This window comes from Podarcis erhardii, assembly GCF_964252035.2.
Source record: "Podarcis erhardii genome assembly, chromosome: 8".
NCBI classification, from domain to species: Eukaryota; Metazoa; Chordata; class Lepidosauria; order Squamata; family Lacertidae; genus Podarcis; species Podarcis erhardii.
The window spans coordinates 15,666,088-15,693,014 of record NC_138499.1 but is presented as its reverse complement, the minus strand read 5'-3'; the positions used below and the strand labels follow the sequence as shown (position 1 = coordinate 15,693,014).

At 44.3% G+C, this 26,927-nt stretch overlaps 1 protein-coding gene across 1 annotated transcript in view; it reads right to left on the bottom strand.

Moving 5' to 3' along the window:
- The window catches only part of SNTB1 (syntrophin beta 1), a 109,969-nt gene that overhangs the window by 41,788 nt on the left and 41,254 nt on the right, over nt 1–26,927 (bottom strand). The window contains exon 2 of the mRNA XM_081874351.1: nt 2,733–2,949. Coding sequence (XP_081730477.1) covers nt 2,733–2,949 — 217 coding nt within the window. The remainder of the gene's footprint in view (nt 1–2,732; nt 2,950–26,927) is intronic.

The window sequence follows — 26,927 nt, the reverse complement described above, 5'->3', positions numbered from 1 at the left end:
CCAGTTCACTCCAGCAGAGATCCCTCCATGGGCCGGAACCTGTACCACGGCCGCAATTTCCAGCATCCGAGCAGATGCAATTTCTGGCACTGCAGAAGCAAGTCCCCACACCACGCTGTGCCGGTTTAGCGAAACGTGCGGGGACTCACTGAGCGGGTGGCTCAGTTCAGGGGCGGGTTGGGGGCCGGTTAAACAACCCCCGTGGGCTGCTTGTGGCCCGTGGGCCTTAGGTTGCCTACCCCTGCTTCAGATCCTTGCTTTTTACCCCATCACGTTCTTTCTCCCCATCCGCTAATTCCTTTAACCACCTGCTCCTGTCTCATCCCCCCACCACCACTTCCATACAACACAGCGCAATCCTCTCCTCCCAAAATTAACGTTGGCAGCGTCCTTCCACGTGCAGTTGGAATGTTCGCAATCATGCCGTGGCATCTTCCTGGCTCAGCCAGTTTGCTGAATGCAGGTTTCATTGCCAGAAGCGCACTGCACTGCACAAACGGCTAGTTTCACTGCGCAGAACAGGAATTTGCCTAAAACATAACCTTCTTTCTTTCCAGAATTCTCTCGTAATGCGGTAATGTAGGTAGCTGACCCACGGCAACCCCAAGCAATCAGCTGGCCTACGATCTACAGCAGCGTCAAGCAATTTCAACAGCAAATCAGCTGGCCTGGAGAAGCCTCATGTATGACCCAGTCAGGTGATTTATAGGAGCATCGTGGGTACCATTACAGTGGTACCTCAGGTTACAGATGCTTCAGGTTACAGACTCCGCTAACCCAGAAACAGTACCTCGTGTTAAGAACTTTGCTTCAGGATGAGAACAGAAATGGTGCAGCGGTGGTGCGGTGGCAGCGGGAGGCCCCATTAGCTAAAGTAGTACCTCAGGTTAAGAACAGTTTCAGGTTAAGAACGGACCTCCAGAATGAATTAAGTTCTTAACCCGAGGTACCACTGTATTACTTTGGGTGTGGTGCTTCTGGGGATAAGGCAGGACTGGGTAAACTATATTCCCTGTAAATGTACCAGATATGCTCGTGTTTTCTGTGGGTTTCTCATGATCACTGTGAGAGCGGAAGGCTGCTCTACGTGGACTTTTTTTTTCTGAACCAGCAGAGATCCTCTTATGCGTTCAGAGTGAAACAAACGTGGTTGCATGACGATGTAGCTGTGGCATGCATTCTTCCCGGCCCTTGCCCTCACTTAGAAATATTATCTGTGTAAGAAAAAGGGGATATTGGAAGCATCCTTCTGTGAGTCATAAGAAAGGTGACCAGCTTTGAAAAGGCTAGGTATAGTTTTAAGAAGTGTATTTGCTCGTACTCTTTCCCGATCTGAGCCAAAAAAAAAAAAAAAAAAGCTTCCCAAACCTGTTGCATGGCGAAGTCTTTGCAGAACACCAAAAGATTCCTGAACAGTGGGGTTGTTACAGGATGACAACATGGGAATTTTCGCACAGTTAAGATAATCTGGTAAAATGTGTTCATCTGATTCACTTCAGCCAGCAGAAATCACACCCACTCTTAGCTTAGCACACTAGAACTGTGTCAATTCTTATTTACTTTAAGGCCTAGAACAGGCATCCCCAACCTGCGGCCCGCCATATGTTTTGGGACTACAACTCCCATCATCCCTAGCTAACAGGACCAGTGGTCAGGGATGATGGGAATTGTAGTCCAAGACATCTGGAGGGCCGAAGGATGGGGTTGCCTGGCCTAGAATAAAGATCTGGTGTATAGACTTCCACGTCTGTGTTTTTTTAATAAAAAGAAAAAGGGAAAAAGAAAAAGGCAGGTTTTGAATAAACATTCACAAACTTTATATTGGTAATATACAGATAGATAAATTAAGGATCCATACAATGTTATAATATGCAGAGAATAATATGTGTTGAGAAACCAAAGAGGAGCTGAGGGAAGTCTGGGGTGGGAGGGTGGGTTTTTCTTTGGGGGGGGGAGGGGGGAGGGAAAAAATGAGGGGGGGGAGGAGGATGTATTTTTTTGATAAATTGTCATGTTGAAATTCCTAATAAAAAACATTTTTTTTAAAAAAAGATACTTTGCAATGGGCGTGCATTTTTGTTTATCCATAAATAAGTATCAATAAATCAGCTAATTAAAAAGTGGAATATTAATATTCACAATGGAGTACTTATAGAGCCACAAATACATTCCATAAGGTTGATTTGAATGTACCTGAGTTTCTATGAATTCTGGATACATACACCGATGATATTATTATTATTATTAGTAGTAGTAGTAGTATTTAATAATAATAATGAAGGTGTAATGATTTGTAAGTGTATATGTATTATCATCATTTTATATAGGGATCATCCACACTTCTGTTTATCCCATGAATTCTAGTTGTGGGTCCAAGAGGTTCTTGTTTTGTTCCATGGATTTCCCCCCGGAAAACCCACTGCTTACCACTGAATCAGAACAACTGTCAATTGGGTTTCTTGACCTTCGTTCCGATTCAGCAGTACATTGCGGGCTTTCCCAAAGAAAGCAGCGGGACGGAACTAAATCCTCTCGGACCTGTGAATAGAAATCAAAAGGCAAATGGAATAAATCATGGAACAAAGATAAGTGTGGCTTAGCCCCCGGTTGAAGAGGTTGGTGCTTCTTTTGATCTGTCGCTTTTGTGTAAGTGCATATTATCTCTCTCCCCCCCCCCCAAAGGTCAAACACCTTCCCCCTGCCCCGCCAACTTCCCCGGCAACGCCCATTACCTGTTTTCTGGGTCCGACACGGCCATGTTCCGCGTAACGTAGCACATTTTGAGCGGGATCGTCTTTTTGTCTCTGTGGATGGAGAGGGACAGCTGAGACAGGGGGTCGGTGGACGCATTCCCCAGCCGCGGAGATTCGGGTGGGGGGGTCTCCCAGCCAATTTCGGAAACCGGAGACCCTTTCTTGACGTAGGGGGTGGCTTCCCTCATGTACTTCACTGTAGCAAAGAAGAAGAATGAAGGGTGAGTATGTGAAAAAATGTTCTGAGAGCCAAACACTCCTTTGCTGAAGCACTAGACCATGAGTAACTCATGTGGTTCCCTGCTGCCTCCATTGGCCTAGATGACCCTCCTCTGTTTAGCCCCTCAAGATACTCCCTCACTCAACATTCAGGGTCAAATTCATCCTAGTCGAGACAAACGTTAAGGCACACTTGACAAGGAGCGCACAATGACGTAGAGTGGAGTAGGAGAGCTGAAAATAACCAACACATTTCGCATCTGGCAACCCATGTGTCCCTTTCATTTCAGATAGTACATGGGCAGAAGAGTCTAAAAAGCCCGAGAGACACAAATTGTCACATCCCTTTCTAGCAGCGATGGTGGCTCATTTACCAGAAATAATGTATTTAGCATTAACTCTGGAAGTGTATACAGTGGTACCTCGGGTTACATACGCTTCAGGTTACATACGCTTCAGGTTACAGACTCCGCTAACCCAGAAATAGTACCTCGGGTTAAGAACTTTGCTTCAGGATGAGAACAGAAATCGTGCTCCGGCAGCACGGCAGCAGCAGGAGGCCCGATTAGCTAAAGTGGTGCTTCAGGGTAAGAACAGTTTCAGGTTAAGTACGGCCCTCTGGAACAAATTAAGTACTTAACCCAAAGTACCACTGTACAGTCGTACCTCGGAGATTGAACGGAATCCGTTCCGGAAGTCCGTTCGACTTCCAAAGTGTTTGGAAACCAAAGAGCGGCTTCTGATTGGCTGCGGGAAGCTCCTGCAGCCAATCAGAAGCTGCGGAAGCTCCGTCAGACATTCAGCTTCCAAAATAAGTTCGAAAACCAGAACACTCACATCTGGGTTTTGATTGTTCGACAACCAAAACATACGAGTACCAAGGCGTTCGACAACCAAGGCATGACTGTACTTGAACTATGCCTCCTAGATCAAAATATACACAGGAGGCTGTTTGTTTGTTTGTAGCCTCCTGTGTATATTTTGCTCTAGGATGCATAGTTTGGTCAGAATTGAAGACACTTCCAGAGTTAACATTACGCACAAACATACACACACCAAACTCAGTTTGCTAATTGTTTTTAGATTGTGTCGACTTAGCAACAGTTTTCAAGAGGCAAGAATCGCTTTTCCTACAAGTCAATCCAAGCCAGACGTGCTTTGACCGTTCTTAAGAACGGCCACCATGCAACTGCAAAGCAGACCTACTTCTGGCCTTGCAAAGCTTAATGCTTCGTGGAGCAACTTGAGCTAAGCTCTTTAAAATGCAGAAGAGGAGAGGAGAGGGGATGGGATGGGAGACCAAAGCCAGAGAGAGCAACTTGGACTGAAAACTAAACAACAGGCTGGAACATTCAGATGTGAATGCAGTTCCCAGGACATTGTCAACAAGAGTAAAACATCCTTCCACTTCGCCCTGCCAAGTCCCAGGTTCTGTTTCTCAGTTCTCAATTCTTAAATGCAGCATGTCCCAGTTGAACATCAATTTGCAATATATATATATATATATATATATATATATATATATATATATATTTTAAAGCAAAGCCTGCATGAAAACTGGCATGGGTTTTTTTGGTGACATTTTGCTCAATAATAGGGTTCTTCTTCTTTTTTTGCAAGCCATTCCCTTGAATATGATACATTTTTGTATGCGACTAATCACTAATATATTGATTTTTGTGTGCGCTTAAATTATATACTTTTTTGGGCAGGAAAACCACAACACAAAATTCAGAGGAGTGCAAATTTGAATAACCACGCTTTAACATAAAATCAATTGAATTGTGCTACCACAATTCCAATAGTGCATAGGGTTGGGCATTTTCTGGAGTTCTGTAGCTCCAATATACCACAAAACTACTCTATTTCTCTATAAAAATATTTTTCTCCTGCCTTCTTTCCTTCATCCTTACTATATTTGTCAATTTAAAGATAAGTACAATTTCTCATAAGTGCACAATCCAGTCCTCAATTGTTGGGAGTTTTTATTTTCTTCCAATTTGAGATGCAGTTAAGAGATGCTCTCACATTGTGATGCCTTCAGACAACACTGAGTGCTTTACAAAACTGGACAATACAATCAAGGTGTCTAATAATAATTGATAACCTGTTATAATTTCAATTTTGTTTATTATGTCTATACCAAATATCTTATTTTGGGACAAAACCAGAAAATAGGGGCCATATCTGCGTTTACTGTCTGACAGCTCCAGCACATATTCCTAGTATTCCTATAAATACCTTCAAGCCTTTTCAGACTCTGAAGACCTGGCAGTAGCCAGCGGTGAATGATCCTAACATCTTCCCGAAGGGTACAGAATCTTTCAGAAATACATTCCTGTTTCTTTTATGATTTGAAGTCCAAGGAACCGGATTTTCTATAAAGCTATTTTTATTCATTGTACTCCAACTGCCTCTCTGAACTTGAAGCTTCTATATCTACCTATGGCTTTAAATGCTTTATGTTACACCATAGCCCAAAAGTGTCCTGGGGAGGAAAGGGCATCCCATTTTTTCTCATAAGAGGATGGCAGCCATTTTGGGTGCCATGATCTCATGTGATTTCATGCTATGATTTCACCCTGAAAAAGTACTGGGAGGGGGGCTGTGATCTTGCACGGTGCCCCAAAACAGGTTTTTGGGTGCTGTGCCTGATAAAATGCTTTTTTCAAGGGAAGGGGATCACGGTGTGAGATTGTGTGAGATCACAGCGCCCAAAATGGCCGCCCTCTCGTGAGAAAAAACAGGAAGATGGCGTCCCAGAAGATCATTTTTGCCTTTGATGTGTTCGAAGCTATGATTGCACACCTGGTAAAAGGACGTTTTGGTCTGGTGTCTCCAAATTCCAGATGGGTCAAAAGCATGAAAGAGCAGCAAATAATGATGACATCTGTCGTATGAACTTTGCATTTTTACTGCCCATCTGAAGGTGCAAGGCTGGGAGGTTGGTTATGAGAAGCCCCAATTGCCCTCCCTCCTTGCACTTCGTACTTTAAAAGGCCAAATTCTGTATTACAAATCCCACATACAGACAGGTATTGATAGCCACATTTCAGTTTCATATTGGCTGGCCTCTTGTCCTGAGAGGACACGATGTATTATGGCTTTCAAAGAAGTTCAATAATGTTTATCAAGCGGTCAAGATCTGTTCTTGACTCCTACACCAAGTGTTTCAACAGCCAACCATACAGTGGTACCTCAGGTTACAAACACTTCAGGTTACAGACTCTGCTAACCCGGAAGTAGTACCTCAGGTTAAGAACTTTACCTCAGGATGAGGGAGGCTCCATTAGCTAAAGTGGTGCCTCAGGTTAAGAACGGTTTCAGGTTAAGAACAGACCTCCGGAACTAATTAAGTTCGTAACCAGAGGTACCACTGTATTAGGAAATGCCCACTCTGTCTCAGTCTCTGTTTGCATTGGGTCATCATTTGTAATAAGCTGCAATTTAGCACAGCCTTTGCCAGTCCTGGTTTGGGGGGGGGGTTTGAACTACAAATCCCCCCATGGAGTTGTGCAAGAGGTGTACTCCAGAAACATCTGGAGGGCACCAAGGTTGGTTAGACCTAACCAGTGTTAGAAATTAGCCAGGCGCGTTTTGCGACTTGTGTGGCTCCACTTGCAACCAGATGGAGATCTCTGGATTCCAGGCTGGGCATCTCCATCTGGCTGGCTTACTTTCTTAAGCAAGTAAGCAGAAGACATTATTTGCTGCATTTGTATTCCACCTTTTTATCCAAGGTGTCTATGGTTCACCCCCATTCCTCAGTGAATCCCTAAAACGACCCTGTGAAGTGGACTAAGAGGCTATGGCCAGTGAGCTTCATGACTGAGTGAGGGATTTGAAACCTGATCTCCCAGCTTCTAGTCTGACACTCTAACCACTACACCACCTTGGCTTCCTGGAGCACTTCTGCAATGGGGCAGCTCTATAAATTAAGTTGGTAAACTAACATGGTGAAAGCAAAAGGTCACTTAGAGAAGGACCTGAAATATTTTTTCTTGAAGCTTGAATTTGTTTTATTCTGGATTGTTTTATTTGATGTTTTAATAAGTTGTAAACTGCTTTGAGATTTTTTTCCCCTTTAGAATAAAAATGAAACAAATAATAGTATAGATGGTATATTACACCAGTGAAATTAGCTAAAACGTATAAGACAAATAATAAATGTTGGAAATGTAAAGAAAAAGAAGGAACATTTTATCATATGTGGTGGGAATGTAAAAAAGTAAAGATATATAATGAGATGAAAAAGATGTTGAAATATACATTTAAAAAAAAAAACCAGAAGCATTTTTACTTGGTATTATAGGTCAGGACATTAATAGGCAAGATGTTAAATTGTTTGTATAAGCAACAACTGCAGCAAGAGTATTGTTAGCCCAGAAATGAAAACAAGAATAAATTCCAATGAAAGAAGAATGGCAGACGAAATTAATGGACTATGCAGAATTGGAAAAAATGACAGGAAGGATTCGAAACCTGAGGGACCAGAGATTTACAGAAGATTATAAGAAGTATATGAATTATTTGAAGAGCAACTGTAATCAACAAATTACGCTAGTAGGACTACAAGAAGTTTTGTAAGGAGAAATATACAAAGTGTTAAAAGATAGAGATATTGGTTATGAGTTTGAAATGTAATAGGGAAGATAAGAAATGTATACTGAGATATTAGATCGGAAAATTTTCAGACAGGATTGATGGAAGTCAAAAATTTGAATAAGATGTAAAAGTATGTTTAATTACTGTTGAAAATGATATGTTAAACACACACACACACACACACACACACACACACACACACACACATATATAATGAAACAAATAATAAAAATAAATTTCATTGCAAAAAAAGGCACCTAGACATTCTTGTTGTGGCGACTGCAACATAGGTTTAAGGTGCCCTTTGGCGATTAGCTTACATATCTGGGTTCCTAACACTTCCTCCATTTCTCGGTTCCGACCTGATCCGACGCTTACAGACACATGCAGGTTAAAAGCGCCATCTAAAAACTCACATCACTGACCCCACAACCTCTTTCAGGCAGAGGCTCTAATCACCACATACTAATTAATAATCCACGGTCTCTTTGTGTATGGCAAATTACAAAAAAAAAAACAACCCAATAATATTGCGGTCAAGCAATTAAAATTCCAATGCTCAGTTCCTTCCTCATCCCCACTGCCGGTACTTTCACCCTCCACGCCGAAAATGACAGGAAACGAGGAAGCGGCAGTTGAACAAATTAATCCTCTGGCACTTGCTGAGGGTTCGGCGTTTGTTGCTTGCTTTGCAAGGCAAGGCAGAGCCGTTGTTTCAAAAGAGCACTTCATTTGTGCGCAATCCTGCCAAGCCCCCAAAACATTTCCACAATTAATCCTTTGTTACTATTCCCAGATGACATTTGGGGAGGTGGGGGGGGGGCGGAAGCAAAGAAGAAAAGCATACGTCCAACAAAGGGAAGTCAACACGGCAAATTTGATCAAATATATCAGTCAATGGAGCTTCTGGAGCGTCTTACGGCTCATGCAGGTTAGCAAAAAGCGGCAGAGGCAACAAAAGGAGCTACAGTTCATTGTCTGGGGAGGGCCTGTAGCTGAGGGGTGGGACAACAGCTTTGAATGTAGAAGGTCAGGATCAATCCCAGCATCTCCAGTTGGAGCTGTCTATATAAACAGAATATTATCAATCAAAGATCTGATTAAGAGCCATCAGCCCAGCTTAAAGGAAGTCATCGTTTGCAGCAGTCGCCTATTGAGATCCTTATTCTTCTTCGGCGATCACTCATAGCCGAGTAAGATTGTCTTCCATAAACACAGTTTTAAAAGTGAGTACGTAAGTGACTGTGGAGGCCAATTCTGGATCCACACGTCCTTCCACAGTGGGGACATAGGTTTCCGGGTGGGAGTTGATCACAGTGAGGGTTTGCCAAGCGTGCCTTCCTCCTAGCACGTTTCTCCCTTGCGTCCTGAGTTCGTGCGTCTTCAAAGAACCATGACACCGTTGGTAAAGGCTGTTCTCCATGAATGGTGGTGGCCACAACCTCCTCAAGCAAAAAACTTGGTATGGAGGATCATCTTGAGCCTGCAGAATGCCAGAATCCCATCAGAACCGACTGGATCAGGGCGTGTTTCGTCAAGCATCATGCTTCCCGCACTAGTCGACGCCCACCATTGGTACGTGCGCCCTCAGTGCAACCTTTGAGCCAAAACAGGTGAGCCAACCCTGCTCAGTAGCTTAGGACCTGGCATCTGGTAGACTACCCCTGAACATGGAGGCTCTGTAACTTGTCACGTATTGCTGAGTGGGGGAGGCACATATTGTTAACCCCACCCCCGGTTTTAAAGCCTATGCATGTAGGATCTCCTCCAATGGTCTCTCTGGTACATGGCAGAAATTCACAGAAGCCTGAGAAAGAAGCAACAATGGTTTAAAGGTAAAGGGACCCCTGACCATTAGGTCCAGTCGTGACCGACTCTGGGGTTGCGGCGCTCATCTTGCTTTATTGGCCAAGGGAGCCGGCGTACAGGTGTACGTGTACGTGTATGTGGCCACCATGACTAAGCCGCTTCTAGCGAACCAGAGCAGTGCACGGAAACGCCGTTTACCTTCCCGCTGGAGTGGTACCTATTTATCTACTTGCACTTTGACATGCTTTTGAACTGCTAGGTTGGCAGGAGCAGGGACCGAGCTCACCCCGTCGTGGGGATTTGAACCGACGACCTTCTAATCGGCAAGTCCTAGGCTCTGTGGTTTAACCCACAGCGCCACCCAGGTTTAACCCACAGTGCCACCCAGGTTTAACAAGGGTTTACGGAGGGCAAAACATGCAGCCACCTTTGCAAAGCTGCCCCCCCCAAGGCCCCAATACTGGGTAGCAGAGAGACCTCTGGTGCTCTCCTTTCCCTCACTACATAAAACCTATTTCTGTTTTACCAAGTCAGATGAGCAACTTGATAATTCACAAGGGACCTGCCCTTTACAGCGCAGAAATGCCACATACCAGGAGTTCAGGCATAGCGCTTTCAGTATGTTTGAGTGAATCTCAAATATTTGCAGAGCAGCATGGCAGGGAACGCCAGGAGTTGTGAAACAAGACAAACTTCTCACAAAATACTTTAAAAAGACGTTTTCTGTTCGTGGGTACCTAGCCGTAAATTCAGAATCTTTCTTGGCTGCAAAGTAATTTATGCTTCCTACAGTTGAAATATTTCATTTCATTTCATGTTGAGCATTTGGACTCCCCTACCTTTGAATATTTCATTCCAAAGTCGGTAGGCAACCTCTGTCTTTCCAGATGTTACTAGATTCTTAGCTCCCATCAGCCCCTGCCAGCATAGCCAAAATAGTTTTAAAAAATCAATTCAGGTAAGATAGGAGAGAAAGTATAAGAGGGCGACGGCTGCCATGAATCACTATCGTAGCGCTGAAGGATGAAAGTAGTTCAGTAAGTTTACACAACAAGGAACTTGGTTTTATAATGCTACAAAATAATGAAAGCTACAGGACGCTTCTACTACATATTGAGATGAACACCTTTCACCATACCCCATCTCAACAAAGGGTCCTTCACTTTGGCAGGGTCATAACAATGAAAGCTCATTGACAAATATTTGTATACAGACTAATAATGTATTTGGCCCAAATTTCATCCCACTGAATGCTGACTTCACTTTCCCATGCTTAAATGTACTAGCAGTCTCATACTCAGTACAGTGGTTCCTTGGGTTACATACGCTTCAGGTTACAGACGCTTCAGGTTACACACTCCACTAACCCAGAAATAGTGCTTCAGGTTAAGAACTTTGCTTCAGGATGACAACAGAAATCGTGCTCCAGCGGCCCAGCGGCAGCAGGAGGCCCCATTAGCTAAAGTGGTGCTTCAGGTTAAGAACAGTTTCAGGTTAAGAACAGACCTCCGGAATGAATTAAGTACTTAACCCAAGGTACCACTGTACAGTTCCGGAATCCTAAGAAAGCAAATGATTCGCGCAGCTCCTAATCAATGATTAAAATCAGTGTGATTTTGAAAGGCTCCACAGAAGCATAGAATTGCAGAGTTGGACCCCAAAAGTCGTCTAGTCCCATCCCCTGCAATGGAGGAATCTTTTTGTCCAACATGGGACTTGAACCCACAACCTACAAGGAGTCTTGTGCACTACCAAATGAGCTATCCATCCGCCATCTTAATTTAAAATGGCATTCAACTGTATACAAACACAGACCCAAACCCGCTCCTTGGTCTTCGGAAACCACCATGCAAAATTGGGTTACGATACGTTTAGAGCTGTAGAAATGAACAGCGAGCAGACGAGTCACTTCTCAAAATAAACAAGCAGACTGGCAGAAGGTACCCAGAGTTGCCTGGGAATTCTAAAGGGCCCAAAATTGCTGTGATTTATAAATCGAGCATTTTGGTCGCCATTTTCTGAACCTTTTCCAACTCTACAATATCCTTTTCGAGGTGAGGCAACCAGAACTTTACACGGTACTCCAAATGCGGTTATGCCATAGATTTGTACAATGGCATTATATTGACAGTTTCACTAAAGGAAGGAACTTTTTATCACATGTGGTGGAAATGTAAAAAAGTGAAAAAGTTCTGGGAAATGATTTATAATGAGATGAAAAAGATGTTGAAATATACATTTATTAAGAAACCAGAATAATTTTTACTTGGCATTGTAGGAAATCATATTAATAGACAGGATTGTAAGTTGTTTTTAGTTGCAATGACAGCATCAAGAATATTACTGCCACAAAAATGGAAGCAAGAAGAATTACTGACAAAAGAAGAACGGAGGATGAAGTTGATGGACTATGCAGAATTAGATAAATTAACAGGAAGGATTAGAAACCTGCGGGATCAGAGATTCTTAGAAGACTGGAGTAAATATATGAACTATCTGAAAAGTAATTGTGATGAACAGACTATGCTAGTAGGGCTGCAAGAAGTTTTGTAAAGTGGATTATTTAAAATATTGCAAGAAAGACTATGAAGAGAATTATTAGTCAAGGATAATTAGACGTAATAAAGAAATTAAGAAATGCAGAATCAGTGATAAAGAACGGAAAATCATCAGAGGTGTTGACAGAAGTCTAAAATATTGTATGAGATGAGAAGTTATGTTGTATGACTGTTGGAACTGATATGTTAAAAAATCAATTAAAATGTATATATAAAAAAAGATATTGGCAGTTTTGCTATCAATTCCTTTCCTGGCATTTTCATTGAGCTATTAACGATGACCTCAAGGTCTCGGTAAAAAGTGCGGAGAGGAAGCTGAAGGAGGAAGCTGCAGGAGGAAGTTGGATGAGCGAAACTCTTTTCCGCTTCCTCTTTCGGATCTGTGTGCTTTTTCAAGGCTCAGATGTGTTCTACCGGAGCTACCTTTTACCCAGATCCCTTGGAAAAGCAGTATGTGTGCATGTGTGTTTCCTTGGGTGACCTGATTTGGGGAGGTTGGGGGGAGGAGTGATCAGAGGAGGTGACGCCAACAACACTCCCTCTAAAATCCACATGTGCACACAAGCCAAAATAGCTGGCAACCTCTGACTGGAGATCAGTTTCCTTGTTCAAACTTGGATTGTGACAAATTTCCTGTCAGCGCACCATTTTTGGACCTCTGCATGGCTCACTCAACAGGATCTTTCCAATTGCTGCATTTTGGACTGCAACGACTTTTCCCCTAGGGGGAAAAAATTGCTTAATATGTCTAGGCAGGTTTTTTTCATTGTCTGGAAACACATTATGTAATCTGGGTGTTTTACTGAAGTTGTTCCTGATTCTTGGGCCCTGCCGTCATAGGATAACGCTTTGTCCCTCTACCAGTTTTTGCTTTGCCGTAAGACCATTTATCGGGATTATATGAGTGAGCAAATTGGAGAACGGAGGCGCCTGTATGTCACATGTTCTTGGCAACGAGACAGTATTTCTCTTACCTTCTAGCAATCACCGTTTATCTCAATTAGCCTTGGTGTTAGGAATACTTACATAACTTGCAGATAACCCTTATCGTTACATCCGTACGGCATGAGCTGGCAAGTGTCATTATTCCTTCGGAATCTCTTGCCTGAACATACTGAGGACTAGGAACAGAGGCCCACTCTTCAAAAACCATCAGAATAATGCCAGTTATCAGAGGACTGTAAGATAATTTAATTTACTGGTAGATCTCTGTCTGATTTGCAAAGATTTCTGATTCCCATGTCTTTAGCTGGAGAGGAGCTAAAAGTAATGCCTTTCTCTGTGTGCTCCAGTTCTGGTGCTCAAAGCAAATTCCTGGACTCATAGTTCTTTGACTTGTACATCTTTTGAACCAGGTTCCCTCAGAAGTTTGGGAGAGGTGGCCTGGAAGAGGGTTATCTTTGTGGCAACCTCTAGATCAGGGCTTCCCCAAAATGGGTCTCCAGCTGTGTCTGAACTACAACTCCCATCATCCCTAGCTAGCAAGACAAATGGTCCAGGGTGATGGGAACTGTAGTCCAAAAACAGCTGCTGGAGATCCTTTTTTGGGGGAAACCTTGCTCTAGATTGTGGAAGACTCTCACGCACCCCCAAATAGATGAATCTAGCATCTTCATTGTATAGCTTCTGCCCCATGCTGAAAACACTCCACTTACCCATGGGTATTTGAGAGTTAAGGTATTTTTGTTTCTGTGTGACCCACCTCTGTTATTGATTTTATGCTGTTCTGCTCCATTTGGAATGGTTTTACTTGTTTTATAATTGCAACTGTTTAATCTGTATTTTTATAATTGTCTACTCTGTTGCTGCAACCTGCCCGGGAACCTGATGGCGAAGGCGGGGAAGACATTTTGGGTTGCATTCAGTGTTTGTCATCCTCAGAGTAGATACACAGGTCCATTAATTTCAAGGGTCTGCTCTGAGCATTAACAACACAAGGTGCTACCTTGCTCTCTCTCTCTACTGTATAGTGTAAAAAACCACCCCAAAACAAAGCAGATTCCACAAGCCTTGAGTCCACCCAAAAGTACATTAACAAGAAGTTTAACGACTGAGCTGGGAAGCTATCTGGAGTTTGTCCTTATTCTCCAACTTCCCTGACCTTTTGTCTCGTTTTTTAAAAGATGGTGAACCTGCAGGGAGAAGTTTGTGTTGTTGCTTACTTTAATCTCTCTCTCTCTCTCTCTCTCTCTCTCTCTCTCTCTCTCTCTCTCTGGTGTCCAGCACCTATTTGTGCTTTTTGGGGGGTTGGACTATATGACCCCTGGAGACCCTTCGAATCCTATGAACTCGGGGCACCAACTCTGTCCAGCACATTCACCATCTGAGCATGAACCAGAGAAAGACAGATAGTTACAGGGAACCAGTTACAGGGAACCAGGCAGAGATAGTTACCGTATTTTTCGCTCTATAAGATGCACCAGACCACCAGTTTTTGGAGGAGGAAAACAAGAAAAAAAATATTCTGAATCTCAGAAGCCAGAACAGCAAGAGGAATCGCTGCACAGTGAAAGCAGCAATCCCTCTTGCTGTTCTGGCTTCTGGGATAGCTGCGCAGCCTGCATTCGCTCCATAACACACACGCACACATTTCCCCTTACTTTTTAGGAGGGAAAAGGTGAGTCTTATAGAGCAGAAAATACGGTACAGGGAACCAGGTAGAGGGCCTTCTCGGTAGTGGCACCCTCCCTGTGGAACGCCCTCCCACCAGATGTCAAAGAGAACAACAACTACCAGACTTTTAGAAGACATCTGAAGGCAGCCCTGTTTAGGGAAGTTTATAATGTTTGATGTATTACAGTATTTTAATATTTTTTTTTGGAAGCCACCCAGAGTGGCTGGGGAAGCCCAGCCAGATGGGTGGGGTAAAAATAATAAATTATTATTATATTATTATTATAGACAGAGAGAGAGAGAGAGTGTAATACTTTAGATTGCACTGCTCTCATTGACTATTAAGGAATGAGACAGCTTAGTTGGTAGAGCAAGAGACTTATAAACTCAAGAGTCATGGGTTTGAGACTCACATTGGACAAAAGATTCCTGCATTGCAGGGGGTTCGACTAGATGATCTCTGTGGTCCCTTCCAACTCTACAATTCTATGTGTTAAGTTGTGGGTTGACATAGCAGACGACACAGCGATTTCTCCAAGTAGCTCTTTATTTTGTAAGCTGGAATAGAACTGACTGCAAACAGCTCAGCCGGCCTGCTTTTATAGGCAGCCGGCTGTCAACATTGTAGCAACAACAGCCCAGAGTTCCCGCCTAAAATAACTGACGTGGACCTGAGTGAAAACTATCGACAGACCTGAGTGAACTATATACAGTATCCCCCTGCTGGCCCAGGGTGAAACTTCACTACATAACACTATGATTCCATTATACACCTGGGTGTATAATGCCTTATATATCAGCCCCAATCCTCTCCGAAGCCTTGTCATCTAGGAAAGGACAACAGAATAAAACAAACAGTGCTGGTTGCCATCAGCAAGCTGGCCTTTAGGGTCCTTGCCACTGTCAATTTGTCTCCTGGTTTTTAAAGGACAACAACGAAGTCCTAGCTTTCCCGCAAATGTCACAGCGAGATAAACAATTTAACATTTATAATGTCTCTCATCTGCAGTTTCTCAGATCTCTCTCACCTGCATGCAAACACACACACACACAAGTTCCCTGGGTACTCCCAGTGTTAACCTGAGGAACTATTTCTGGGTTAGCCGGGTCTGTAACCTGAAACGTATGTAACCTGAAGCGTATGTAACCGAAGGTACCACTGTAATAGTAATTGCGTGGCTATTCCCTCCCCCCCACAGGTAGAATGAATAAAGACACCAGACACAAGTATTTAAGTTAATGGGCGAAAATGGCCACAACTTTATTGATTACAGGTAAGAGAGGTATTGGCTTTAGGCATTGGCCCCTAACCGACTATCCGGTCTAACCGGGAAGGGTTAAACACCAACAGGGGGAGCTACCTGAGATGCATATCCCTAGGCGCTCCCCGAGGGGTTACCGCTCGGGGGCGCGCTTTAGGCCCTAGCCTCCGTAGGTTTCAGACGAGGCGTCGCCCCTCGGAGTCCTTTAACGAACTACCCTTCAAGCAATGGGGGAGGTGATGGCGCTCCTCCCCCCGATCTAATTTGCATAACAATACCCCGGCCAATGCCTACCGCCAAAACCGAGGAAGTTGTGACGAATTGCTACGAGGTAGGCGAAAAAACCAAGTGGCTCCACAACCAGCCAATTAGCCAAATGGAAAAATTCCTACCCGGCCCCTTGCGGCGACCAGCCGAAGCCCATAGCAAGGTCGATGGCAAACCTAAAGGGTGGGTGGGTTCCCTTCTGGCGGTTCCCTCATTGCGAGAAGCAAAGCTACAGGGAACCAGGCAGAGGGCCTTCTCGGTAGTGGCGCCTGCCCTGTGGAACGCCCTCCCATCAGATGTCAAAGCGATAAATAACTATCTGACATTCAGAAGACATCTTAAGGCAGCCCTGTTCAGGGAAGTTTTTAATCTGTGATATTTTAGTGTATTTTTGGTTTTTATGGAAGCCGCCCAGAGTGGCTGGGGAAACCCAGCCAGATGGGCGGGGTACAAATAATAAATTATTATTATTATTATTATTAATATCCCGTGGGGAAAATGGCACATAGACACTGATAATGCCAAGGTTGCAAGTTCAATCCCTGTATGGGACAGTTGCAAATTCCTGCATTGCAGGGGGCTGGACTAGATGATCCATGATCCTCAGGGTCCCTTTCCAACTCTATAATTCTATGATTTATCTATGATTCTGTTGTGGTGACTGCAACCTAGCTTTAAGGTGCGGCTAGTTTGCATATCTGAGTTTCTAACACGGACTGTAATCCAGACAAAGTGAGGCAGGAGTGAATCACACCGAAATCAATGAAGTTTTAATACTTAGCTATGTGATCATGTTTGTACACGCAACTTGTGCGCTTAACTCCCACTTCAATCAAGGGATGACTCGCAGGTGCGAAGCAGCTTGCAGCAAAGACACCAGAATGTTTCTCTAACCACGGTTTAAATCACGAGGGGAATGCGGTTGTATGACTAGCACCTAAAACTTCAGCTGCCGAGTTTGGTGTCCTGGAGAACTAGAAACGCATCCTGGCTTCCAGACGATTGGGGAAATCATCTGCTTTGCATGCAGACGGTCCCAAGTTCAAGTTGCAGTATCACTAGATAGGGCTGGGAATGTCCCCTGCCTGAAACCACGCAGAGATGCTGTCAGTCAGTGTTGACAAAGCCTCTCCTCCTCCCAGAGGGGAGGGATTGTGAGCGGGAGTAGCCTTCTGATTGGTTCTGCTGCCGCAGCCAAGCCTCCCAGCCAACCAATAGGGCCGGCTGGTGTGCGGGGCTAAATGCATTTAAACAGCCACGGCAGCCCTCTTCTCTCATTCTGTTCCTGTTCTGAATCGTGCAGTGGCCCGCAAGCTGCTATATATGAATGGCCATGTGACTGCACACCCTGACATCCGATTCAGCGATGTGTTTTTTGTTATGTACTGAAGTTCTCACCCTGGGCCAGCAGGGGGATACTGTAGATAGTTATGCAAATAAGGGATCGAAAGTGACGTTCAGTGATTGGATAGTTTTAGAAAATTGTTACAGTTACGTTGTACTGGAGCTCTATATAAGCAGGCTGGCTGAACCCTTCAGTTCAGTTCTGTTCTGGCCTCTGAATAAACAAGAGCTGTTTGAAGAATCACTGTGTCGTCTGATATGTTCACCAACAACTTAACATTTTTGTTTCATGACGATGGCGTCCATCTTTCTGATCAAGGAAATGATGTGTGGTTGGCAGACATCATCAGAAGTATTAGGAATTGGTTGCAGCTGTGAGGGTATTGGCGGAGAGCCATTTGGCTCGGGTGGCAGTTAGGCATTGGAATATGTGTGCTGTGTTGGAGGATTGGGTATGCGCCATCATCTACCCCTCCTCTTTTGGGTATTCCGTTAAAGGAATCAGGCGGTCGTGGATCCTGTCCACTGCGCTGCTGGTGGCTAGGCCATGGCACGGCCCCCGGTGACGTCATGGAGGAGCTTCCAGTTGTATTTGCACCAACAAGCTCCTCCCATTGGTTGTTAACCCTGATATGACTCTCGGCTGTGTGGGGTGGAGTCTTGTATCGCTGTTTCATCCAATGCCTAAGCCAGTACTACTCACATGCTGTAACCAATAAAGGTTGTGGCCTAATTTTGCCCATTAACCTAAAGTAACATGTCTGTGTGTCTTATTATAATCCTATGCGGGTGGAGGGTCCTTGACTCACAATGCTGAAGTCGATGGGCCAATGGTCTGACTCTGTGTACGGACATTCCCTAAGTTCCTAACAGCTTGCAGGCAAAAAAGAAAAGTACTCCGTTTATTCAGCAAGACAAATTCTGAACGCTTGATTTAAACGATATTTCACATTTTTAAATTTCCCTGATTCTGCCAGGACGTGTTACTCTGCCCAAGGATGTTGACTCTCGCCTGCTGGGAATCGTTTTATATGCTTCCACTGAGTTCTTAAAAAACGATACTGCAGTTTCTAGACAATTCCTCTTCTTGAGTCACTGGCTCTTATCAGATAACCGTTGCCGGCGCAGTCCTTTTAACACCTGTCCTTCCCAAATTGGTGTTCTTATCTTGCTATTATGGTAAGGTTAAACCGATAGTTCTGCTTCTTGCGTTCCATGTGAGAAACCTTAGTGCATTTTCCCAGCAAAGAATACAGAAAGCCAGGATCAGTAAACAGGAGAACCAAACAGTAATAAAGGTTTTTCCTAAACTGCGCTGCACACTACAGGGCTGCCGGCTTGAACGCCAGGTTTCCCCTCTTGAGGGGGAAAAAAAACCTCCCTGCACATAGAAAATTAGCACACCCGTCACCCTGACATGCTACTCTTCTATGTGCAGGGAATGTTTGCATGTGGGGTTAGCAAACAAGCATGTGACTCGCACTTCTGTGGCCCAAAGTGTCATGTTCTTTGAAAACCTTTGTCTCTTTATACTGCTGATTGTACTATAGCTGGATCTAGACACATAAAAAAAAAGTTTCAGGAAAAGCGTGTTGTAAACCTCATAATGGGAAATAACATTGGCGAAAGACGGAACTCTGGTGTCACCGTGTTATAACACATTTAAAGCGCTTTTTCTTTACTAATGTAGTGGGAGTCCTGCCTTTGGTTCAAAATTCAGAGTTAGAAAGGACCATAAAGGGTGTCCTGGACTCCAAAGCAAGACCAAAAATGGAAAGAAGTCCCAACAAAGGAAGAATGGATACAAAAATTATGGAATATGAAGAAATGGCAAAACTTACCAGAAGAATAAGAAATCAACAAACTTTTTATAAAAGAATGGAAATGGTTTATTGAATATTTACAAATAAATTGTAAACAGATAATCTCCTGCCCTCTTTCCACAGCTGTTGAAGAAGGCAGGGTAACCTCAACACTAGTCGTGCAGGGAATCAAGTTCAGAGTACCGTATTTTTTTGCGCTTTTTTCCTCCTAAAAAGTAAGGGGAAATGTCTGTGCATCTTATGGAGCGAATGTACTGGACGGCAGAGGGATCCCTTGGCTGCCGCTGCAGTCGTGAGCTGAGGGATGCCTCCGGAGTCGGAGCCATGGCTCCCGTCCGTCACTCACTGTGAAGCCAGCAGAGCAAGAGCCGCTCTGCGAGGCTCTTGCTTTTCTTGCTTTAAAGCAAGAGTCGCAGAGAGCGTGTCAGCGGCTCTTGCTCTGCTGGCTTTACAGTGAGGCAGGAGTAGGGATGGACAGGAGCTATGGCTCCCAAGTGCCCCTCCTCCCACCTCACTGTAAAACAAGGTGGAAGGAGGGATGGACAAGCAAAGTGAGAGCTGCACAAAGCGGGGCAGAAGCCATATAAGCGGTTCTCGCTTTGCTTGCTTTAAAGCAAGAAAAGCGAGATCCGCTTACACGCTCTGCGCAGAATATTTTTTTTCTTGTTTTCCTCCTCTAAAAACTAGGTGCATCTTATGGTCAGGTGCGTTTTATGGAGCGAAAAATACGGTGATCTCAGAAGACCCTCAGAAGAGTGGAGAGAGGATGCTCATGGCAAAACCAAATTCTGCCTGGCTACCAAGGCAAGGCTAGATTTAGGATCATAAAGCTGTAGAGCTGGAAGGGACCACAAGGGTCATCAGTGTCCAGTCCCCTGCATTGTAGGGATCTTTTGCCCAACGTGGGAATAGAACCCACAACCTTGAGATTCAGAGTCTCATGCTCTACCAACTGAGCTATCCCAGCTGGATGAGAAGTGACCTGCTGGATCTGCCCAATGGCCCATCTTGTCCAAGAGCACTCTGCCTTCCTTCCGTTTCCAGCAACTGATTTTCAGAAGCATCGCTCTGGGCGCAGAGCAGATTCATCAAAACCGGTACCCATGGATCTGCTGACCCACCGCAAGTCACAACACTGCACCCCATCCCAATTCTTAACCGTTCCGCACTAAAACAAACACCGCTTCAATCTTCCAAAGGGAAATCTGAGGCCAAAGAGGAGATTCCGTTCTACCGGACATACAATCCACTCCCTAGCTGCAAGGCCAGGTCTTGATGTCCGTGAGAAAGAGTGGGAAACATCCCTGGTATTTAAGCTCATATTTTATCACTTGCTCCGCTCAGGTCCTGTTTCGGAACAAAAACACAGCTGCAATGTTAGATGAACTGGTCGGGACGGCTTGTTATAGCCACGCTCTGCACAGGAAGGAAAGAGGCTCCTTGATTATTCCATAAAATGTTGCCTTTACGACACTATCTAAATCATAAAAGCAAACCGTCTTATCTCAGGTTTCCCCCCTCGCAGGCTGCATTCGTCCTTCCCTTCAAAGGAAGCAACATTATATTAAAAACGAAGTCGGAATCTCTCCAGGGTCGTTTAAAAGAAGAAGAGTCCAGGCAGACAGACAAAATTCGCTGTGGCTTTCCTTTCTAGAGATTTTACCCGATGCAAATTCATTTAGAGAACGGCACAGAGGCAGTTTGGCCTGAGGGGAACTGGAATCTATGATCTGCCAAATGCCAAAGGTTATAGGGTCTCTCTCCTCATGTCCCTCTCTCCTATGATTCTTTATTCCTTGAAATAAATATCCATGATATACTTATTCTGGCATCCGACACACACACACACAAATTTCCACTGAGAATCTAAACTTTATACAAAAGAAAGTAAAACCAAATTTCTAGCCCTTTTCGTAAGACTGTGACCTGGTTTGGATGTTAAACCCTAAATCACAGGTTTAGCATTATGTGCATGAACTTGATCCTGTCTCTTCTTCCAGTATGGCCAAGATGAGGAAACAGAAAGCAGCTACTTCCATTTTGAACTAACTTCAACTTGCCGTTTCACTCAAAGTAGGAACTCTGGTTTTAAGGCTTGGCTTGTGGTCAGAGAGGTTATCAGGCGCAAAGCTGAGTCGAGACGTCCGTGAGACGAGGCACTTTGGGCTGCCTCTGACTTGCATGAACAATTCCAAGTCCATTATGGTGGGGGCTTCTCCATGGGGTCTGACACCTCACTCGGTAGAGCGTGGGAATCTTAATCTCAGGGCAGTGGGTTCGAGTTCCACATTGGGCCGAAAGATTCCTGCATTGCCAAGGGTTAGACTTCAGGGGTCAGCAAACGTTTTTAGCAGGGGTCTGGTCCACTGTCCCTCAGACCTTGTGGGCGGCCAGAAAATATTTTTGGGGGGGAGGACACAAATTCCTATGCCCCACAAATAACCCAGGGATGCATTTTAAATAAAAACACACATTCTACTCATGTAAAAACATCAGGCAGGCCCCACAAATAACACAAAGATGCTGTTATGTACTGAAGCTCTCACCCTGGGCCAGCAGGGGGATACTGTAGATAGTTCAGGTCCACATATGCAAATAAGGGATCGAAAGTGACGTTCAGTGATTGGATAGTTACAGACAGTTGTTACAGTTACATTGTACTGGAGCTCTATATAAGCAGGCTGGCTGAACCCTTCAGTTCAGTTCTGTTCTGACCTGTGAATAAACAACAGCTGTTTGGAGAATCGCTGTGTCGTCTGATATGTTTACCCACAACTTAACAGATGCATTTTTAATAAAAGGGCACATTCTACTCATGTAAAAACACACTGATTCCCGGACTATCTGCGGGCCGGATTGAGAAAGCAATTGGGCCGGATCCGGCCCCTGGGCCTTAGTTTGCCTACCCATGGACTAGATAACCCTTATAGTCCCTTCCAACTCTATGACTCTTCAGGGTTAGGCAGGATCCTGACCATGACATCTGAATGCAGCCTATGTGTCTCTCAGAAACAAAAGAAGTTCACATGGCAGCACATCAGTGACCTGCATAGTTCTTTGCAGTATTCCCTGCCTTGCAGAAACAGAATACTGTATTTTTCGCTCTATAAGACGCACCAGACCACAAGACGCACCTCAGAAGCCAGAACAGCAAGAGGGATCGCTGTGCAGTGAAAGCAGCAATCCCTCTTGCTGTTCTGGCTCCTGTGATAGCTGCGCAGCCTGCATTCGCTCCATAAGACGCACAAACATTTCCCTTTACTTTTTAGGAGGGGAAAAGTGAGTCTTATAGAGCAAAAAATACGGTATATTGCGCAAAACCAGCGCAGAAATGGGCAAATCAGCTCAAGTTGCATACTTTATGCTGGTCACAGAATCCAGCTTCTCCTTGCTGCAGAATTTTAATTTCACTTTAGCAATGAGTCTATGCACAGTCCTGATTATTGGGCATGCATTTTTATTCTCGACGGTGGCGTTGGCATTCCAATGACGGAGAGCATTCTGAGCTAATGGTTTTCGACTGTAATTTCCAATTGAATTAGGCCCACAAACCCCTTTTACTGGAACACTTTATTGGCAATGCCAAGTTCTGAGCAGAAGCCGTTTGTTTTTGTTTTTTCTGGATGGGGAAAACAAACAAACTACAAACCCAGTTTCGCCATCTGTTCTGCAAAGTCAAGACCAGCAACACACGTCCTCCAACACATCCCCAAGGGAAACTGAGGTCTGGTCTATGTTATTTCTGTTCACGATTTATGAGTTGCCCACCATCATAGAGATCTCTAAAAGAACACAGGACCAGATCGAAATTAACACTCCTAATATGCTAGAGCTAAAAGAAGACTATCTTCACCATGCGCTGAAATCTATATAATGTCAGCACCTGCCTCATCCCCCCACCCCCCCGAAAGGTGTTGCATAATGCAGGAGCTATTTCACCGACTGCTCTCTTCTGCATATAGAGAGTTTTAATATATTTCATAGACTTGTCAGGCACAAAGGGACCACAAGGGTCATCTAGTCCAACCCCCTGCAATGCAGGAATTTTTTGCCCAACATGGGATTCAAACCCACGACCCTGAGATTAAGAGTCCCAATTGAGTTACAGGGGAAGGGCTATGTTTCAGTGGCAAGAACATCTGCTTTGCAAGTTCCAAGGTTCAATCCTCAAGATCTCCAGGTGTACCAGAGAGAAACCCTTGCCTCAAATCACAGAGCGCTTCTGCCAGTCAGTGCAGACAATATGGAGCTGGATAGACTACTTCATGATTTATCCCCGATTTCCCCCCCATTTATATACCACTTTGCAAGGATCTCTAGGTGGGGTACATAGTTATCCTCCTCCTTTCTCTCTCTCTCTCTCTCTCTCTCTCTCTCTCTCACACACACACACACACACACACACACACACAGAGAGAGAGAGAGAGAGAGATTTTATGTGTGTGTATAGATAGATAGATAGATAGATAGATAGATAGATAGATAGATAGATGATAGATAGATAGATAGTGGACGAACGTGATCCGTGTGGGATGCATGTTCGCAACCCGCAGCAGCACGTCTGCGCACATGCGGGTTGCGATTTGGCCCTTCTGCACATGCGCAAAGAACGATTTAGCGCTTCTGCGCATGTGCGACTGCCCAAACCCGGAAGTAACCTGTTCCAGTACTTCCAAGTTTTGGTGGTCCGCAACCCGAAAAAATGCAGCCTGAAACATCTGTAACCCGAGGTATGACTGTATTCTGTTGTACAATTTAGAGTATTCATTTAACCTTAAAATATGAATGACTTCCCGTCTTCTCTTTCCATGGTTCATTTTGCATATCATAAATCCCTGCATATTTTACATAAACTAACATTCAGCATTCCATTATTACAGCCCTCAAAACTTATTTACACTGCTGATTTTATCTTAATTCTGCTAACGGTTTCAAGTGTACACAATTCCCCCCCATATATTCAATAAACCTTTTCCAATCTTCTTTAAACATATGTTCTTCTTGTTCTCTTATTCTATATGTTAAGCCTGAAAGTTGTGCATATTCATTGAACCATAGAATCATAGAATCATAGAATCATAGAGTTGGAAGAGACCACAAGGGCCATTGAGTCCAACCCCCTGCCAAGCAGGAAACACCATCAGAGCACTCCTGACATATGGTTGTCAAGCCTCTGCTTAAAGACCTCCAAAGAAGGAGACTCCACCACACTCCTTGGCAGCAAATTCCACTGTCGAACAGCTCTTACTGTCAGGAAGTTCTTCCTAATGTTTAGATGGAATCTTCTTTCTTGTAGTTTGGATCCATTGCTCCGTGTCCGCTTCTCTGGAGCAGCAGAAAACAACCTTTCTCCCTCCTCTATGTGACATCCTTTTATATATTTGAACATGGCTATCATATCACCCCTTAACCTCCTCTTCTCCAGGCTAAACATACCCAGCTCCCTTAGCCGTTCCTCATAAGGCATCGTTTCCAGGCCTTTGACCATTTGGGTTGCCCTCCTCTGGACACGTTCCAGTTTGTCAGTGTCCTTCTTGAACTGTGGTGCCCAGAACTGGACACAGTACTCCAGGTGAGGTCTGACCAGAGCAGAATACAGTGGCACTATTACTTCCCTTGATCTAGATGCTATACTCCTATTGATGCAGCCCAGAATTGCAATTCCATCAACTTAAGCTTCCATTCTTCTTTGGAGGTACCTTAGGCTGAGAGGCAGTGACTGACTGCAAGGTGGCCCAGTGAGCTTCATGGCTGAGTGGGGATTCGAACCCTGGTCACCCAGGTCATAGCCCAACACTCTAACCATTACGCCATACTATTCCTTATTCTATTCTCAAAGCAACCATGACAGGTCAGTAGACTGGGTCTGCTCAGTCAAGGTCCCACAGTGAGCTTTCTGGCTGAGTAGGAGATTGGATCTGAGTCTTCTCGGTCCTGATCCAGGCCTCTAAACCCAGCATTTGGTAAACTTTGCCCCCTCCAGCAGTTGGTTGGTCTGTAACTCCCATAATTGCTGGTACCACTGGTCCTGCCAGCTGGAGCTCATGGAATTTGGACTCCAACAACATCTGGAGTGCTCAAATCCCTGCTCTAACCACTACCCCAGACTGCTAGCATTCTCTCACTTCATTCTGCTGTGTGTGCAGACCAGGTGGCAATTGCCACTGCAATTCTTCTTCTTCTTCTTCTTCTTCTTCTTCTTCTTCTTCTTCTTCTTCATCTTCATCTTCATCTTCATCTTCATCTTCTTCCCCTCCTCTGTTCCCTGTTATAATATAATCCACACAAATTCCGCTTCATGCGCATAGCTTATACAGGACCTGCAATCGCCAGCTTTTTTAGGGTGTGGGACAGAATTTGGGTCAGAACAGATTCCCTCTCCCCTGCCCCACTTTTAAGCATGGTGTGTCCTTACAGCATTGGTTGAGAGCTGTAATAACAGAACGTATCGGCGACCTGGTGGCCTTGTTTACAGCCAGCTCTGGGTACTCTGTGCTTCATCGAAACTAAAGGACAAAAAGAATGATGGGAGACACAGCGATAAGCCACAGCAAAAAGCGGTGGGAGACTAATGCTTACTTCCAGATCCTTTATTATCACCCACCTCAGCCTGGCAATTACCGACTAGTAAATCCCCTGGAATCATCCAAACGACACGGATATGTTGCTATTGTTGTTTTAAACAATGCAGGCTTCGTCGGTGTTCATCTACAGCAGGTACTTCCACAATTGCACTCATGTCCTGCTTGCAGGTTTTCTGCAGACAAGTGCTGGGCAATCTATGGCTTTCAACGTTGTGATACTCCAATATATCACAATGTCTGAAATAAGGACAGAGCTCAGTAGAGGCACTGGCTGGCTTCACGGTTTTTCCTGTATCGTGATTTTTGACAGTGCCTGCTCTCATGATTTGCAGCCCCCTATGAGATTAGATGGGCTGGATCACATCCAGATCCTGGATCTAGATCCTGGCCAGATCCAGTGCGACACTTCTTAAATTCTTATGCACCTACATGACTAATTGGCACGAGCAACTTCCAGAACGGGGTCCCTTCCAACTCTACGATTTATTTCTGCAGCACATCACAAAGGGATTTTTTTAATAATAAAAAATCTTCATGAAAATTGTTCAGTGTTTGAGTGCAACTCCCACCAAAACCACAATTTTGTATGCAGTTTTGACTAATATGCCCATTTTTACAAACTAATATGCCCATTTTTACAAACCCAACGTAATGCATTTTTGGACACAATGTTTGGGTGGAGAAGCGCATTGCAAAACTCAGAGATGTGCACATTTTGAAACCTTAGCTGTGTTTCGGTTTGCGTGTTGGTTAAAAGAGTATCAATTGGGTTGCTGTTTCTCATTAAAATGCAAACGAAACCAAACTTTTCCATCTGCAGCAACGTGTAACGTTTGATGTTGTCAGAAGTGTGGACATGAGTCGTGCAATGGAACGTCTGAGCAACAGAATCAGTAAGGAAGAGCGACAAAAGCTTAGGTTCCCCTACAGTTGTAGGGTGTGTGTGTGTGTGTGTGTGTGTGTGTGTGTGTGTGTGAGAGAGAGAGAGAGAGAGAGAGAGAGAGAGAGAGAGAATATGTCAGAATATGCAGGAGGATGCAACAGCGAAAGGACCATCTCCTCCTGCGCCAGCATGCTTGCTACCTAAATA